General features: G+C 43.2%; 1 protein-coding gene and 1 long non-coding RNA gene across 2 annotated transcripts; one reads left to right on the top strand and one right to left on the bottom strand.

Moving 5' to 3' along the window:
- Positions 1 to 662: 662 nt before the first annotated feature.
- LOC308068151 (glycerol-3-phosphate dehydrogenase 1-like protein) lies at positions 663 to 17,211 on the top strand. The gene is made up of 8 exons (XM_080398240.1): positions 663 to 876; positions 6,264 to 6,441; positions 8,317 to 8,457; positions 9,690 to 9,828; positions 11,602 to 11,714; positions 13,242 to 13,475; positions 13,624 to 13,730; positions 15,005 to 17,211. Exons 1-8 carry the CDS (start codon positions 836 to 838, stop codon positions 15,099 to 15,101), a joined length of 1,050 nt encoding a protein of 349 aa, XP_080254366.1. The 5' UTR covers positions 663 to 835; the 3' UTR covers positions 15,102 to 17,211.
- On the bottom strand, positions 896 to 9,680 carry LOC308068159. Its single transcript, XR_013929875.1, has 3 exons — positions 8,605 to 9,680; positions 6,574 to 7,694; positions 896 to 4,693 (listed from the first exon to the last, which is right to left on the bottom strand). It is a non-coding gene; the product is annotated as an uncharacterized lncRNA (long non-coding RNA).
- Positions 17,212 to 19,482: the final 2,271 nt, after the last annotated feature.

Raw genomic sequence — 19,482 nt, forward strand, 5'->3', positions numbered from 1 at the left:
AGTTAACATCCCATATTAAGAACTGTGACATAGTCCATGCTGTATCAGCTGAATTTGGCTCTGTGAACGCACCCATAGCCTTTCCCTGGTATGCCCCTCATCTATCGGCAGAACATCAGCCATCATCTGTATGCCTGGCAGGACAGGTGGGACCTCGAGATGTTTCCCACTGCCCCTGACAGCCCAGCTTCTATCCCTCCCAAACTCCGGCACCTCACCCACCCTGCAGAAACCCTCGGGCGGCTGATGGGAGGAAGGTCCCGCATGCCGAGCAGTGCCGGGCTGTCCCCCGTTCCCCACGCAGGTCCTCACCCCCGTCAATTTCAGAGCATCACCGTTTCCCCGCTCCCCTTCCAGGGCACTGAATCCCCGCGGCACCGGCCCAGGCAGAAGAGCCCCCGTGGCCGCGGGGGTGGTACCGGCACTGCCCCGGGCTGTGTGTGTGGGTATCGGCACTGCCCCCGGGGTGTGTGTGTGTGCGTACCGGCACTGCCCCCGGGGTGTGTGTGTGTGAGTACCGGCACTGCCCCCGGGGTGTGTGTGTGTGCGTACCGGCACTGCCCCCGGGGTGTGTGTGTGTGAGTACCGGCACTGCCCCCGGGGTGTGTGTGTGTGGGTACCGGCACTGCCCCCGGGGTGTGTGTGTGGGTACCGGCACTGCTCCCGGTGCGTGTGTGTGGGTGTGTGGGTACCGGCACTGCCCCCGGTGCCACCGCCCGCTGACGCCCGTCCCTCCGCAGGCGCCGGGGGCCGGGCCGGTGGGGGCGGTGCTGGCAGCCGGGCCGGGCCGGGCCGAGCCGCGGGCAGCAGCGCCGGGCGGGGGGCAGCCCGCAGCATGTCGCCGCTCCGCGTCTGCATCGTCGGCTCGGGGAACTGGTGAGTGCCGCAGCGCTGGGGGGCATCCCCCGTCCCCCCCTTTCCCACTCCTCCTTTTTTTCTCCCCTTTTCCCGTTCCTTCCTCGTTTTCTCCACACACACCACACCCCCCCCCCCCCCCGCCTCTCCCGGGGCGGCACACCAGAGGCGCCCCGCCGCCGCCGGGGGCTTCGCAACAGGTGCGGGGCGGGGGGCGCCGAGGGCGGCGGAGCTCCGTGGTCCTGCAACCGCGGCCGCGGCGCCACCGTGCCCGGCCTCCGCCCGGCAGGCTGCGGGGCAGGGACCGCCGCCCCCGCGGGTGCCCCGGCCCGAGCGCCGGGGACGGGCAGGAGCCTCCTGCCGCGCCGAGGCGGGGGAAGCCGGGGCAGCCCGGGGACAGGCAGCGGGACCCCGCCGCGGCCGGGTGTGCCCGCGGCAGGGCCCCGGTTCCAGCCTTCAGTGCGCGGCGAGCGGTGATGCTGTTCGCATTCCTTGGAAGGAACGGGGGTACAGGCTGCATTCGCAGCCAGAGCTGAGCAGCACCCTTCACCTCCCTCCTCCTCGGCAACAGCGCTTCGCATCTTGGCGCAGACACTGCCGTGTACTAGCGCTGCCCTCGGCTCCCCCGTTTAGCCCCATTCATAAGGCTATGTTTGCTACTGCTCAGTCCTTCCTAGCCTGGACAAAAGCAAGGCTCTCCAGAGCTCCTTGGGTCTGACAGACCCCACTGAAGTCAGTAAACCCGATCCCACTGCAATTTGCATCTTAGTTTTCTTACGGTTTACGTAAGCTGAGCACAAACAAATAGACCAACATGCACATGCACGTGCTTGAGATCCGCAAACCCAGCCTTCAGGTAGCTTTGTGGACTGTTTTTGTACAAGGAAAGCAAGTTCCTTAAGATTTTTGAAATATCTGATAGCAAAGTGGAAGCAAATGCCAAAAAAATAAAATCAATAGATGAGGGAGTGGTTGCTTGTGAGCTGCTGAGAACATAGCACAGTTAAAGCATGGCTCTTTGCCTTCCTGCCTTGCAAAACCAGTCCAGTGTTTTCCAAGCCCCCACATGCATGCTCTTTCCGGATCACAGGCTTTTTGTGCATGACACCTCCCAAATACCACCTTTCACAGGTAACTGCACAGCTGTTCTTCAGGAACTCGTCATCACGCACCTGGCTGTCTCTGGCGCTGATGGACAGAGTCCTGCCCCATCAGTTCTGCACCAGCATTTCCCCAGCTGCCACTTTTGACCATGTCATTGCAGCATTTGCATCCTTCCCCTGCTGCCCTCTTCTCCCCCACCTTAACCACAGGCGGCCAAGCCTGCACGGGCAGCTTGCTGTCGCTTCCAAGCCCCTCAGCAGCCATGGCCACACATGCTTTTAACTTGGTCAGCCCTCAGCGACAGCCTTCATCGTTCTTCGGCTGCGTTCTGAGGCAAGCACCTCCTGCCTTTCCCAGGCTGTCTCCTTGCCATAACACATCCTCCAAAGCCATGTAGTTGTCTGTCTTCAGATCTGTACTCAAGAAAGTTCTTTTTTCACTTGTACCGACAAACCTGGAAAGGGTTACACCACAGAGATAGAGACCCCAGCTCATTCAATACTACCTGCTTACTCATACTGCCTGTCTGTCTGGGCCCAGCTCTTGCTTCCTACTATACACATAGACTGTAAAATCCTTGGGGAGGAGATAAGCATTGTGCTCTGATATTTAAATCATATCTATTCATAGCTGCTGTAGCAAAACAGGTTGCCTTAGCACAACATAGAAATGCAATATTTATCTTTGGCAAACATTTTTTCTTATGTTCCTCCTGGATATTTGGGTGACAGTTCAGATTGCTGCTTTTGAGTGTTTCCTGCAGCTCGGAAACGTGGTTGACACATGACGCAGCATGTTGCAATATCTGATGCCAGCTGCAGAAGTTCAGCAGGTCACAGGGACTTACTAACTCAACACTGCCAGGAGACTCAGGAGCGATGTGGTTAAGTGAAATAAGCGCTGCACTGCATTTTGCGGTTGCCAGCCAGGTGCAGGAGGGTTTGTGTTTACGCTGATCACGGTTCAGTTACCTGTTTTTAAAAACAGAGGCTTAATTCACTTCCTGGCCCTTCAGAACCCACAAGCTCTCCCAGTCTTCTAAGATTCATTTGGACTGTGGAGTCCTCAGCAAAGATCCAGCTTGAACTAGGGTTCCTGTCTCCCACATGAACAGATGGCCAGGCTTTTTACAGAGGTACACAGAAGGAAAACAAGAGCCAATGGACATAAATTGAACCAGGAGAGCTTCTGACTCTCTGTATAAAGAGAGAAGAGAAAAAAACCCCACCTACATATACAATAATAGAATAGAATATATGGAATAATAAAGCATTGGGACAGGTTGCCCAGAGAGGAGGTGGTCCTTAGAGAGTTTTCAAGACTTGACTGAATAAAGTCCTGAGTAACCCATATGAACACACTGTTGTTCCCACTTTGGAGATCCCTCACTGTCCCAACCTGAGCAATACTATAATTTAAAAAAATTGGCTAAGACAGACACTGGAGGAAGACATAATCATCTTCAAGCATCTAAAGGAGAAAACCAATATTCCACCCTTCTAGAATAGAAATGGGCTTAAACCGCGATAAGAAAGACTTAGGTTAAACATGAGGATGATCTTTCTAATACTAAGGATAACAAAGTCCTGGGACGGGCTGGCTGGGCAAGGGAAGAGACATGCAAATGCTGAGGTCTTTAAGACCGCTCTGGAAAAACTATTAGGAACAGCATAAATATATTTGACTGTCCTTTGTATAGGGAAGGAACTAGCTGCTTCATGGGGTCCCCTAAGCTCTATTTTTCACCAGATCTGATGTATGCCACAAACACTTTTATAATCACATGTGGAAATAATGGGTCTTATTTGAGATATTCCACATCAAAGCTTTCTCATTATACTGATAGGAAGCCTCCAGATAAAAGCTTTCTTTTTCTTAGCAATATTTAAATCACTTCCAACAGGAATTAACATAATTGGGGGGAAAAAACCCCTGACTGGCAGTTTTCACTTTTTAAAATTATGTAAGTGGAGTTCTCTGCCTTCTATTAATCTTCTCTAAACTGAGTTTTAGAGAAAATAAAACCATGGCAAGGTCTTCATATATGAGCATACTTGGTTTTGTTTGAATGAGCAGCCACCTTCTGCCAAGCCTGCATAGTCTACCAAACACTGTCCTCACAGACAAAGCAATTGTTCTTCCCCAGGCTGATAAGCGGTGGTTGAATTTTAAATGGACCAAGTAAAACAAAGCATCAGGCTTTGAACTGTTTAATGGGTTTGTGGCGAGGTATTTTCCCTGACTACTCAATGCCTTTTAAACGTTAAACTGTTTCTCCCCCAAATCTTCATCTAAATAGAAACCGAAGGAAAATACTATCATTTATGGAGCCACCTTTATGCCTGAGATACCTTCACCGATATCTTATCAATAGGAAAATACTTGGGTGACAGTGTCCAAGTGCTATGGTAATAACAGTTCTGCTAGAAGATCAGATTAATCTACTGAGAGTTGCAAGTTCTAATCAGGATTTCAGAAGTTAGAGCTGGAGTCTGCATCTTTCAACAGAAAGTTGTATGAACTTGGTACATAACTAGAAAAGTTATTTTTATGGATTGTCTTAAGGTCTAAGTTTGTTGTCCAGGTTGTGGAGACTCCAGCACAACCAGGACAATGAATCTAGACCTCAAGTTTATCTGAAAAAAATCCCAACCCAAAAACCCCTTTTCTTATTAATACATACATCTCATGCAGAACCAGAATTCATCCTCAGCTCAAGCCTTGATTGTGCTCTCTGTTGATAGCAGGGAAAGAAAACCAGAATATAAGTAATTTTATAAACAATATGACAATATAAACGTACAATATGACTGCATGCTTTCCTTCAAAAAGGCAGAACTCTTACAGTAAAGGTTCACCCTTAAAACATTTCCCTAAATATTTTAATGGGCCAAAACCAATCATCCTTTAAAAAAACCCAACAAAACCCCCAAAAAACAACCACCACTAAAAAAACCCAAACAACAAAAAAAAAAACCCACCCCAAAACAAACAACTAATCTTCCCCCCCCCCAAAAAAAAAAAAAACCAAACACACACAGCAACCAACCAAACAAAAAATCCCCAAAAGCCAAAAAAAGCATTATGTCAGCTTAGGATATAGCATACAGTCGACACTGGGCAAAGTGAAACCTGATCTCAGTAGGATTTCTTTATCGTTAAGGATTAAGGTAAAGCCCTTATTCTTTTATTACTTATTGAGCAATTCAGCCTTGTTCAAACTTGTTACATCAAAAATATGGTTAAGCCAAGGACAGTCAGTTACAACATGGTTTCCCTTTGAGCCAGTGACAGCAGAGACCTACCCGGACTTCGTCTCGGATATACTTGGGAATTTTATCAGTTCCAGAAAACAGCACAGCTAAATCATGTTCATGCTCCTCACAAGCGGGTCAGAGGACAAGAGGACTGGAGCTGCTCTTTCAGTTGTGATAGTAAAATGGCCAGTACTTGAAAGATTAAAGTAGCATTAACAGGGAAAGAGGGAAGAGAGGAATAAAAATAATCACTACTCTTCCTCTTATAATTTAAAGAGCATTAACCAACAATGCCAATATTTTCTGCTGGATTTTTAATTCTCTCTTGCCAAGAAAATAAGTGAATGTTTGCAAAGCTGCAGTGGCAATGGGGAAATAAAATTGTCTGAACTGAGATCAAAAAATGCTCAGTATGACTGAAGAAAAGTAAACTGGATGGTTAAAATATCCTCAGGCTGCAGCTACTACGGATCCTGTTACAGTACTAATTAGAACAATAAATGTAGAGAAACCATCAGGTTGAAGTTTGGTTTGGCGTTTTGTTTTTTTCTTAAGAAAGGAACAATTTCTGAGGATTTAGCTCTTACATAAAATCCTTATTGCAACTGTTTGGTTATTGGTAGGAAAGAGGGATGCATCTGTTTTAGATGAGATGCATAAAGACTGTCACAGCAAGATTATTCAGCACTGCTTTACATTATTTTACCTTTGTTGGTCTTCAGAATAAAAGAACTACCCGAGGAGAAAGACAGATTTTAATCCCAGATACTGTATTTTTAGTACTGTCGATGATAAATCACATTCCCACTCTGTAGGACTTCAGAACCCTTGTTACAATTATGTTTTCTCTGGTTCTGCTGTGTTTTTAAACTGAGGGGGTTTTGATGGAGGGTAGTGGATAAAGCTTTCTGATAAGTATAGCAAGCATCTGAACAGCTTGAGAACACAGGCCTTTCATGAGTTACTGTGTTTAAAGTAATTTGTATTCCCAGTCACAATAAAACTCCTTGTTCCCTATTAGTTATTTCAATTTTTTTCTCTTTAAAGGGGATCAGCCATAGCGAGAATCATCGGCAAAAATGTCCAGAAGTCCAACAGATTCGATCCTACTGTCAAGATGTGGGTATTTGAAGAGATCATCAATGGAAGAAAACTCTCAGAAATAATCAACCAGGAACATGAAAATGTTAAATACCTACCTGGATACAAGATACCCAAAAATGTGGTAAGTTGGCAGGGGGGAAACACTGAAATGTTTTTTATAAGGGAGGCAATGTCTGGCAAAGGTAAAACTAGGAATTCACTGCTTCAGTCTTGTTTTCCACCTAACTTACTCCAATATAGACATATAACTCACTGGAATATAGTTCACTTCTGTGACTTCTGCTTGTCTAGTATGTCACACGCAACTTCAAACACCCAGCTGACTGTGCTGGGTGCTGGTAATGCACCATCCTCCTCTCCAGCAGGAAAGCAGCACAACTCTAGAAAGGGCAGGCAGAGATCTGTCTACTCAGAACGGAGATACGTCAAACCCACAGCATCTTCTGGAAAAAAAGGGAAAGCTACTGCTCTCACTTCTTCTAAAAAAAGAAATCAACAGCACAGCTAACAGCTGCGGTTTACAAGGAGATGAATAATGAGCTGTTGACTCAAGGGTGATTTCAGGATAGCAACACACTGCTGTAATTAATAGTGCTGTAAATTCCACAAAAATATAAGGTATTTAATTTTCATGAACATTTAAAATACCAAGTTATGCCCCTCGACTTAAATTAACCATCTTGCCTAATTTACTGCTACCGAAGCAAGCAAGGTGAGGGGTTTTGGCTGTTAAAGGTTTTGGCAAATGCCACCGTTTTGTGAGTCAAAGAAAGTAGCACCGCAACTCCAGAACAGCTTCAGTTGTAAAAGGCAGTTAAGGTGCTGCATGTGGTGGGTCTCCTTGCTTGGAGAATGGTTTTATGTAGTGCTGCGATTGTATATTTGCAGTCTGTGGTTTGAACTTGGCCCACAGTTCTCCTGGGTTACAACTGACTTGTCACTGTTATTTTTACAACCCTCTAGCAGATCAACAGGCTTGGCATCATCACCCGATATCAGCTTCATCTTGTCTATAGCAAAGTCTGAGGCTTTACCAGCAGAAATCGGCTGGTTGCGGTAAAGCTTGGGGGGACCCCCACACCTTCATCTCCGACCGAGAAGAAAAAAACCACCTACCTAATTTTTCCCTTGCATTGCTCTGCAGGATTTTGGAGAGACAGGAGCACTGTCTGTACAGCACTGCCAGCCTCTGCTGCTTTGCTGTTTTCCTGGAGAAGCAGCCTTGCTGGCAGCACTTCTGGTTCTCCTGCTGGGAATCCCGCTTGCTCAAAGGCTGTATGCTCCAAGGCTGCGTCCAAGGGCAGTATTTTCTCCGATTGTAAACTGCTGGTGATAGCAGGCTCAAATTCACCTGCCATTGCCTCTGTAGCATGGCTTGAATTGTTCTGAGTAATGTTAGCATTTGGAGGAAGATACAGCTTGCTACTTATTAAGCATGTTTTATAGTTTTTGTAACTATTGGTCAAGTTACTATATATTTAAAACAAAGACACATACCCCCCAAAGATGATTATATTCTCTGCCTTTTGATATAGTTGATTCCTGAGGAATTCTCTGCTAGTGACCTATGGAAACTAAAGACTGCCAGAAGATGCTGTCTCACCACCCTGGTTTGCTCCTGTGCTCCCCCAGTGCTACCACTCATTCCAGAACTGTATGGGGTTGCTCAGTATCTTCAGGAACCACCTTAAGAAGCTGAACCAGCAAAGGGGCTTCCCAGGATGCTGCAAGTTTAGGAAGTATATCATCTTCCCCAGGTTATCCACATAGGGCTGGGATAAATTATGAAAAAAATTGTTAGAAATCCATACCTAAAACAGGCTGCTTTGGACATTTCAGAAGAAATCTGTAGCTGCTTGCCTGAAGAACTAGCAGCTACACCACAGCGCCAGTTAAAATTAAGGCCATTTGCAACATGTCTGCTATGGCTTCACCATGCTGGTATCTTGCAAGGATTCCTACCTGGGGCTCATGTTGGTTGTCACTCTTATCCCAGGTGGCTGTACCAGACGTGGCTGAAGCAACAAATGGGGCAGATGTTCTAGTGTTTGTTCTGCCACATCAATTCATTGGACGAATCTGCGAGCAGATTGCAGGCCAGATAAAACCCGGGACATTTGGGATTTCCCTGATCAAGGTAAGTTGTCATTTCCACAGGACTCCATACAGACTCAGTCTGTACGGAGTAAATAAATAGCTTCAGTTTAAGGGTAGGAGCTCCAGCCCTCAGCCATACACTCTGGATAAACACGAGCATTTCTTTGTGTGAGAGTTAAAAACTTACCCAGCCTCTGCCAGTCCTTCTGCTGCTCACGTGGCCACCGAAGGGATGGGGCAACCCAGCTGGAGTATGTCTTTGCCAGCCATCTTTAGCCTGGATCAGTTCCCACTTGGACCAGCTTGGAGGTGAAAATGGGCAGAGGAAGGGCTGCATAAACCGGCGCTGCTGCCAGAAAAAATACTCACCAGACTACAACCTCAATTAACTCTTAACTGTAAAGAAGAATGGGTCTTGGAAGTCCCTCTTCCAAGTACACACAAAACCCGTTCTTGGCAATTAAAATGGCACAATAACACTAATCATTTTGCAGAACTGAAGCAATTTCAATGTGGCATGAACTGAGGAATCTCTTTTTCATCTTAGAGGTACCAGATTATCATAATCTTAAAATAAATTAAGAGAATCTCAAACTAAAAGCCAGAGGCAAAGCATAAGAATATAGTCTACTGCTTCTTCTTTCAATTGCATTAAAGGAAATACCCAATTTAAAATTGTAGTAAAGAAACGTAATTTGAGTTCTTAGACTGCAATACCAGCTCTTCCCTTCTCCGCCCCCTTTTCCTTATACAATTTATCTCACAAGCAGCAGTACACAGAGGAGAGGAGGGTGGGAGAAGAAGGAAATACCTGAAAAATTACTTCTTTCTTTAGCTTAAAAAAACCCCAAAGACAATTCAATATACTTCTTAATACCAATGAAGTACTCAGTTTAATACTTAGATCTTGCAAAAAAGCCACGGCTTATAGGCTTAATTTAAAAGTCTGGTCCTGTACTGCAGGAATTTAACACACAGGAAAAATACAGCATCAAAGAAAACCTCAGGACAGCAGCAGTGGGTGTGAGGCCTCTTGCAGGGTTACCTCAACTGTCGCTACCTTCTCCCTGAACTTGCCTTGAATTTGCAGTTACTGAAGTACAACCCCATAGCATTTATATTCACTAACATTAGCTATTAATACAAGACCCAGATCCTTCCAATTAATACCAGAGAGCTGCAGGCAATAGGACACCACCTGCTTTACCGGTGCTCTACTGCTGTCATTTTCCTACTCTAATAACTTGGCTTTGACTATTGTCTTTTCTTCAGGGGATCGATGAGGGTCCCGATGGCCTGAAGCTCATATCTGACCTCATCCGGGAGAAACTGAAAATAGAAATCAGTGTGCTTATGGGGGCCAACATAGCCAAAGAAGTGGCTGATGAGAAGTTCTGTGAAACCACCATTGGTAACTATTGCAAATTAGAGCCGCTAGCTGGCGTTTAATGTCACCTGTGGCTGGGCAACAGGATAACCTCTCTGAAGGGAGCAGGGGGGTGCAACAGGTCCCAGTCAGTTCCCGAGTGGTGCAGTGCCCACTGAGCTTGTTCAGGGAGGCAGCATTATTTCCAGGGAGCTTGGTGCTGGCAGGACCGGATCCAAATTGACAGCAGGTTTCAGTGCTGAGAGCTAATTTAATCCATTAAAAAAATCACACCTTAATCCTGTTTCTGTAGGAGCTGGCAAGAGCCAGCTTTTATGCCTGTACAGCTCAACGCTGAACACACTGGCAGTTGACACACTATGCAGTCTAGATAAAGAAGTGTAATGAGAAGCTGGTATGCACTCACACTTTCCGAGGTGTATTTCTCCATCTTCAAATATCTTTGCTTGAAAAAAACCCAAAAGACCAAAACAAAAAAAACCAACAACCAAACCCAGTAACATTCTGTTCCTCCCTTGCATTCAGGCTGCTTGCCAAGGCATAGCTTCAGATCCTCCCAGAACTGGGTTTGACCTGATTTGGAAAGTTCATCCAGTAGTTTTTAAAACCCATTGATTTTTGAAGTTAGTCAAAATTAAAGTTAGATCCTTCCATAGCTAGGGAAGGCAAAAAAACCCAAAAAACACCCAACACCACCCCCCTCAAAAAAAAACCAAACCCAAAATTGTTGCTGCAATACTGTTCCTTTGTCTTGCAAATGTTACAGTAATAGTGAAAACTGTACCAGCTGGGCATTTGTTTCTGGCAGAGCAGCTAGGTACAGATAGGACTGGATATGATAAGGAGAGTTGAGCAATATTCATTTTCTTGGGGGGAATTTAACTTCTGCTGGCCCAGTCTGAAGCCATGCTGTGAAGATGACTGTGTGAAGAGCTTTGCCCCTTGTTTGTGTCCTCATGGAAAGCCACAGAGCCCAGAAACAGCCACCTCAAGGAGACCAGGTAGCACCCAACATCAATTATTGCGAAGAACAAGAAGCAGACCCGAAGGTTCTCATGAGATGGGGCAGAAACCCCACAGCTAGCAGAGTGCAGTGCCTCAGGGTAATAAAACTCCCTGCTGTGCTCTCTCTCTGAAGGAAACCAAGCTGCCTCGTATAAAAGTGAAGTGAAACTCCAGTCAAAAGTCTTTGCCCAGCTGGCCATGGGCTCTTCGGACAAAAGCAGACCCCAGCCCCTTTGCCAGCGAGGGCTCTCTCTACCCTTGCTCTTGGTACCTAGGGCGAGCACTGTAGCAACGTGATGCATGACTTCTGTAGAACTGGTAACAAACCTGTTCCAGCAGTGCCAACATTCAACTTAGTCATCTGTGGATCTCCCTATAATTGGGAATTAATTGGGCATTAATCGTTTGCGCCCCATAATAATATTTAGCAATTACACCAGTTTACATTTTCAAAGCAGCAATTACACCGTTGTGCTGTACAAAGTGATTTGTAAACATTACCGTTTGTGGTTATACAAGCTTTCTCAGGCAGAAAGCTGCATTAGAGGCTGTCTAGTTTTAAGCCCTTTAAAGTGTTATTAAGGGATGCTTGGTCAATACCCTGGGACTTGTATACATTTAACACTGGCTTCCAGCAGCAGCAACTGCTGTCACATGAATCTCTTGTTTAGCAACACCCAGTTTCTGGGACAACAAAACCTAAAGTGGTCCCTAGGACCTCATTTCAGGTTTCAGTTAACTGTGTGTACTCTGAAACTCTGCAAAAACTCTAATTTTCATCCTTTCCCACAGGGTGCAAAAATGAAAAACAAGGGGAAATCTTTAAAGAATTAATGCAGACCCCCAATTTCAGGATTACCGTGGTGCTTGACTCTGATACAGTGGAGATCTGTGGAGCCTTAAAAGTGAGTGATTTCAAAACAAAACATTTTCATTAGGGCCAAATTCTACCCTCACCTGAGTCTTCTGTAAGCCACAGGGTCTGAGTCCTGCCACTGGGTGATTGAGTGAGCACAGACAAGATGTGTAGTTCAAGTGCCAGTTTTCCAACCTGTAAAAAAAGGGAAATTTACTTAAAAGTATAACTGCTGGCAAAACATTTCAAAATAATTGTATTTTTATCTTCTGAGGGCATAATTTAGTCCACTGTATTTTCTTGTCTGCCTGTTGTAAGCACATAGAACAAAGACTCTTACTACATATAGTAGCTCCCACTAATAACTTATTTCAAGTAGTTCAACTTAGTTTGAGTAGCCTGCTAGTAAGTTTGCAATAGAAGCAATGCTCTGTGTTGGCAGCACGCCTGTGTGGCATTCAGCCATGCCCATGTGGAGATCCCAGGCTGGATCAGAAATGATACAAAAACCCACCAAGTTTCCAATGAGGAAGCACTTGAGTGAGATTCGGAGTTTGCTTTTAAAAGTGCTTAAAGTGACTCTAGCTTGTGATCCTTTGTACTTTTTTATAGGTTTGATTATTTGTACCTCAATAATGCACCTTTCTTTGGAGGAGGGGGGATTACTGGCAAGGAAAGAATTGGTCCTGTTTAACCTTACACACAGAAAGTTTGTTTTCATACAAAACCAAATATCCCCAGATTTTGCTTTTGCCCATAGACTGGAACTGGGGGAAGAAATAGAGCAGAGAGGTTGTTTCTGCTTTGTGGGAAATCTTTGCTGCTCTTGAAATCATTGCTTTGGCATTGCCTTTGCTTAAAAAAAAAAAAGAAAAATGTGCAGCTGGGCGTGTGCGTGTCTTGAGCAAACATTTCAACAGCAGTACTAGGTGACATATTACTCATATACAGTGAACACTTATTTGGGGACTTATTTAGGGGCTGGGAATCAGGAGTTGGGAAGGAAGGTGTGCAGGACAATGGTGAGGAGTAATTAAGATGTTTAGGATCCCAAAAGATTTGTTTAAAACTGTGGGAAAAGGCAATTTACTGACTGTTTTTGCAGGCAAAACCAGAATTTGATGTACTGCAGCATCTGCACATAGAACCCATGCCTGTCTCAATTAGAGACACACAGAGAAAACCTAGAAAGGCATGACTCCATGTGGGATATTTTAAATAGTTAAAACAGAAAGGTCAGCAAGTCCCAACTTGGAACTAGCAGAAAACCAGAACATCATTTGCATAGGTACTACGTGATTGCAATACAGCTACATTAAACAAGCTGCTTAGATTTTTTGCCCATAGGAATAACAGTGGACAGGGTATAAAAATCTAGAAGCCCAGATACTTTTGTTCAACAGTAACTAGTAACACCTTCTTCATAAGATAAACCTATGGCCACTGGAAATTGCATCTTGTTCTGGCGAAGACAGATCTGTCGGGTTTTCTTAAAGCTCAGTGCATGCTGATGAATTGCACGTCTTGCCTGACTGTCTCCTTTTTTCCTCTATATTTTGCACTAAACCATTTTCAGAACATCGTAGCAGTGGGAGCTGGCTTTTGCGACGGACTGGATTTCGGCGATAATACAAAGGCAGCAGTCATACGCTTGGGCCTTATGGAAATGGTGGCCTTTGCCAAGATGTTCTGCAGGGGACCGGTATCAATAGCCACTTTTCTGGAAAGCTGTGGTGTCGCTGATCTAATCACTACCTGCTATGGGGGACGCAACAGAAAAGTAGCAGAAGCCTTTGCTCGCACAGGAAAGGTAAGGATTTTGAAATATTTTACACTAACATATGAAGAAGTCCTACTGTATTTTACAAAGTTATCATTAGCTGTTTACCTTCTTGATAACTGCTGGTATCACAGCAGTATCCCCTCTGATCCAAATAATCAAGTCTCCTCTCTTCTAGTCCATTGAGGAGCTGGAAAATGAGATGCTGAATGGACAAAAGCTGCAAGGTCCTCAGACCTCAGCTGAAGTCTACAAGATTCTGAAACAGAAAAATATGCTTGATAAGTAAGTACTTTGATTTAAAAAAACAACAAAGTATGATGAGTTCTTAACCTCCTTAACTTGTGTTTAATTATGTTGTTCTTTTCTGCAATAACTGCTTTCTACATCTTGGGCCACCGTTAGAGCTCAGCCTAGCTTGACTCCTCACTGCCATGGTCAGTAGAATGGAATGAAGGCTAAATGGTATTAGAAGAAACAAGCCACAGACATACAGGAAACAAAAGAAATAATACTCTGAAGGAACTACCCAGACATCCCTGTCCCCCTAAACAAGATTAAAGGCCATACAGAGTCAGCTTGCAAACACAGTCTGTGAGTCAAGGGGTTTCTTGTTCTCAGTGTATCACCGTTACAGCTTGCAGCAATACTGCTCAGTGCAAACATTAACTAGGTTATGTCAGTATAAAATATGGGAGCATACTCCTCATCAAAAAAATTTTATATGCATTAATTAGGTAATATGCACTGATAACGATGCTTTAGTGCCACAATAATGCAGAGATAAAAAGTACTTCTAATTGTTTGGGACGATGTAAGATTATTTATAATTTGAAACCTTTTGTCTCAGCTTACACAACAGAAGAGCTAAACTTCCCTCCACCCCATTCCCTCTCATATATCAGCAGTAGTGAGAGGTCAAACACCGCTAAATGAGTACTAAAAAACCCCCGACTGTTAGAATTATAACAGATACAGAAGAGTTGAGTAGCATTATTTTTCAAAAATGAGAGAGAAAAGAAAAGCTAAACTCAACAGGACATGAACTTTAAATCAAAACTTGATGTAATAAGTATCCTATAATTGCACTTAGTTACACGCTCAGCTCCAAGTCTTTGAGTGGACTCATTTTTTACCACATAATGACTAAGCTTGTAAAAGAGAGAGAATCTTTTAAGCCAGGAAAAGAAAACAATTAGACATTTTCATCCTTTTTAGTCCTTTAGATATCAGTAACGAATGCAAATAATACATGCATTTTGCACACAGGAGGAAGAAGAGGATATGCAATTCAAGATCTTTTGTAAATAAAAAATACTAAATAGGAATTTTGTTTCCAAAACAGCTTTTCTCAGCCATCACCCCTAAGAACTGCCCTATATAGCCTTCCAGTAAAGGCACCTCGAAGTTAAAATTACATTGTAAAGAGAAAACATTTTCACTTTTTTTTAATGTGACAGAAACAGAGAGAAAGATCCCCCCCCCCCCAGATTATAAAGGGAATAGAAATGTTTGTATAAACTTTACAGATTATTTTCCTTGCTGTACGCTTCTTTTAGGTTTCCGTTATTTACAACCATCTACAAGATCTGCTATGAGGGTCAGTCAATCCAGGATTTCATCGCGTGCTTACAGAACCACCCGGAGCACATTTAGAGATCCCCTCTCCTCACCTGGTTGCATTCTCATCTTCCCAGGACTTCTGTCCACTCCACGGCAAAAAAGTAGAGAAACACGTTGCGCAACAAGACTTGCTGTAAAAGCAACAAAGAATGTATTTCAGTATCCTCATTCTAAGGGGAAAAAAAACCCTATAAATCTGCCTTTAATTTTAATGTTGTACCTAAGGAACAGGAAACAAATGTAAAATGTAAGAGTATTTGATTTGAGTTAGTAATGCAGATATTTCCCTAGAATTACTTTCTTGTTGATTGAAAACAGTTCCCCTCATAGTTTCCATAACAAATGCTCAACCTAGCTCATATCACCCTTAACATTTTGCCTAATGATATTACTTACAAAACAGCACAAGACACAGAAAAATTGAAGACCTCATCCAAACAGAAAAATTATAGTAGAAAAAACATGACAGCAATAAGATGTAATCACATAGGCAAATGCTGGCTTTCCATAATTCCCTTCACACACAAATAACCTTTTGTGTTTTGCGACATGGGGTCCTTCCTTGATTTTGTTTCCCAGTGTAAGCCTCGCTGAAAAAATAGGTATTGTTCGCGTACTCAGACACACACGAATGTTCAGATGTATAAATAAAACAGTTTAAGGTGTAGGGGGGAAAGGAGAAAGAAGGGGTTTTTGGGGTGGTTGGTTTGTTTCAAATTCAGGACACTAGGAATTCTCAGTAGTAGTCTGACCTTCATGAAACTTACTTGAAATTCATGAAATTTCCTTGAAATACAGAAAAAAAGTTTGGAATAACCAAATACATTTATGTTAGATTTCTCAGCAAGACATCCTCATTAATTGGTACTAGCTGAGAGGGGAGAACTGGAAGCCAACAAGGAAGATGCTTGTGCAATGCTACTGTTTTAAGGATATAACAGGTAACAGTGAAAACTCCTCTGTGATACTTGACTTTTTATACATGCATCAAAATGACCGCTATAGACGCACAGAAATCCTGTAAAATTGCATTTGAAACTGGGCTGCATTTTAATTCCGCTGGGAAACTCCCCTGGGCTGACACCAGTGCAGCTCCTCACATCCTTCCAGACTGCAGACTAACGCCCTGATCTTGCTGTACCTTAAGCAACGCATCTTATACTCCAGATGAGAGATCTATCTACTTCTGGATTTTAGACACAAACTGGTTCATATACCAGTTTTTTTTATTTTGCTACCAATAGCATTAATTTTAGAAACATAACTTTTTAAACGTTATAGCTGTAGTTGGGTGACTTCACATACCTGATGTTTTTCAGAGTTAAAGCCATCTATGAAATGAACAGTGGCACATTTTATAAGCTTTAATACCCTTTTGAAAGAGTCCTATTTTGAGACAAGGCAAACAAAAAGGAAGAGTAACCTACTTTTTCCTTTGCTTTATCCGATTTTCCAAAATAGCAGAGAGGAAGGCAAGTTGGTTTTTTTCAATCTCTATGTATTCGCTGACATATTGCTTTGGGGGGGGGTGGGTGGGGGGGTGCGGCACAGAAGCTAGATTATAAAATCATCTCCCCTCTGCATTTTAAAGGAATATTGTTATGTCTTTCACATTTATTACAGTAACAGATACATATGAATGTATTGTGATTATGTTGTAAAACTCTCCATCTCAGCTAGCAATGCTAGCTTGGGTATGAGCAGCAGCGGCTGCAGCATCACTGAGGCCTGCAGGACAGCAGCGAGGGTAGCTCACCTCCGCCAGCCTGCAGTCCGGTCACAGCCAACGGCTCAGGGCTCCGCAGGGCAACACCAACATTCCTTCCACTGAAATGGGAATCAGGTGGCCAAATCCTTTCCACAAAACAGGGAATTGTGATCTTCCGCTTCAAGGGGAAAAAGACTTAAAATATTGCATTGGTTTTATATATCAAATACATGAGGAAGGGATAAAGAATTCAGGAACCTCCTCATTTCACCAGCAGGCAGAACTTCTGGCAAGTCATTTATCAGCTAATTACTACATAGAACATTTTACTTTCGAAGTGTATCAAGTAACAGTTTAGCAAAGTGATCAATATGCAGACTTGATGTAGTTTCATTTATCAGAATTGTCATCAAATAAAAGACTGTTGTAATGGTGGTCCTTTATTGCTGTCATTCTTGCAATTACTAATTATCAGCTCTCAAAGAAAAGGACAAGAAGGGTCAATTTTCTACAGACAGTTTATTGATGAACAATTTTTTCTTCTTTATGACATACCTTTTTTTAAGCAGATAAGGAAATTTTTACTCCATAAATAACAAAAAGTAGCCCTTATATCTCAAAGTCTACGTAAAATAGTTTGTTCTATATTTACATTCTGTACCAAAATAGGAAACACAAGTTCAAGGTCAGCCAGTTCTCTTTAAAGAGGTGTTTTATCTCCAAGGTCTAAGCTTCACATTAAAAAGGCAACATTTGCACTTTGGAAGTCTGGTGGTGTATGATCTCGTAATTTAGTATACAAATAGACCCAAGTCCTGAAGAGCTATACATGCAAGCAGCCACCCATGTGTTCAGCCAGCCAAGCAAAAGCTGGTTGTTAAATCTTGCAGGGGAAAGACCCTGACCTGCTCAGCTGGCTGAAAGTCACTCGGAGGAAATGTGGGGAAGGAAGGACAAACGCCTCCCTCTCTACCAAAATACATTCAAGCAGAAAGATTTGCAAGACAGGATTAACAACAACTGACCCTTGTAAGGGACTGTGGATACATCTGCTCTTAAGCGACATCGGTCATCCTAATTCTTTCTGCTGAGAAGTAGCAAAATGACCTGCACTGGACTGACAGTCAACTAATGGGGGGTCAAAATTATCTTTTGGTAATTAACCTATATCCATGGCCGTGACAGTCTCCCAAGACTTCAACTCACTTCAAGAGGAATGACTTGCCTGCTTTTCAATGTAATTTTACTTGCTGCATGCTCCAGCCACAAGCTATCCTTCCTCCTCGTAGTTGTCTGAAACACTAGAAAAACGTGTTCCTGAGGTATGCTCCATCTACCCTGGTGAAAACAGAAAGGCTTATTTGGGCTTTCAAATTTCAAAGGTTTCACATATAAGAGATCCAGCAGGGTGGACTTGCCACAATATAGTCAGGACACCTGAAGTAGCTGCCTGCAAACTCTGTATTTAAATACCAATACTGACTTCTATAGGGAAAACTACACTTAAGGCTATAGAACTGATTGGTTTAAGCTACAATTTAAGCTGTGTTCTACACTCAGAGATGGCTTATAGTTCCTACTGTATTTATTTTGCTCTTAATAACCTGAGACATGTTTTTACTTAATTCATCTTAAGAATTGGAAGTTCGCAGCAGGCTAGAAGCTTAACTCAAACAGAACTGAGGTAGTCAGTTTTACTCAAATACTCTTTTTGACCATCACCAATTCATTCTCACTTCAAATTAAGCTTGACACATTTATTGGCAGTTCCAACAAAGCTACAGCTGCTAACGCACTGACGGGATGCAACATGTTGGATTTTGCCAGCTAAAGTACCTTCCCCCCTGACTCCACAAAGTCACGTCCAGTTCTGCAGTACACAGCCAGCTGAAGGGCTGCACGTCGAAGAAATTACAACTGAAGCCTCAGATTATTAAGGCAGTAATAGTTTTACTTCATTGGATTCACTGATGCAGCTACTCAGCAGGTACTGGTGAATCTGACCACAAGAGCTCTGACAGGCAGATCGATTCTTCCCTGTAGGTACAATGCGCTACAGCCTCATCCTTTAATTAGCACATACAATTCAGAAGTAGGTAAGCATCAACTTTAAGTGATCTTTCAGTTAATTCTCAAGAAGAGAGAATAAAAGCCCTCAAGATAAACAACTGTGTAGAAGATAAAATATTCAATTAAATATGACAAATTTCACAGTTACACAAGAGAGGAGATGAGCATATCAAATACTGAGCACAATAAATTAACACCAGTAAAAAATTTTAAGTTATAAAGTTAACCAGAAAGTTCAGACAGTGCAAATATTTCACAGTAAGAAAAAATAACCAATAATGTCTTTTCAAGTATCAAAAGCACTGTTGTTGAGCCATACCATTTAAACCGTATTATTGCACAACAGACAAAAAATACAATATCAGCCTCTGGGACCTAAGATGTATTCTCAAACCTTTACGTTTTCAAGGAATCAATTTACACCAACTGTTGATTGTGCATATCTTGATGTAATCAGTGTTTGTGTACTAATCTGAGTGTTTAATTCTAACATATACACATTTAAAGCATTTAATTCTTAAATTGTATTGCTTCTCAGAAACACCTATTTAAGGCTAGCCTAGGCCTCGTATAATTCAAAGCAAACTTAACCTGCAGTTAAGGGGAACTAGCCCAGTGCAAGGTACTCTCTCAACT

Source organism: Falco punctatus (assembly GCF_963210335.1).
Source record: "Falco punctatus genome assembly, chromosome: 8".
In the NCBI taxonomy this organism is placed as follows: Eukaryota; Metazoa; Chordata; class Aves; order Falconiformes; family Falconidae; genus Falco; species Falco punctatus.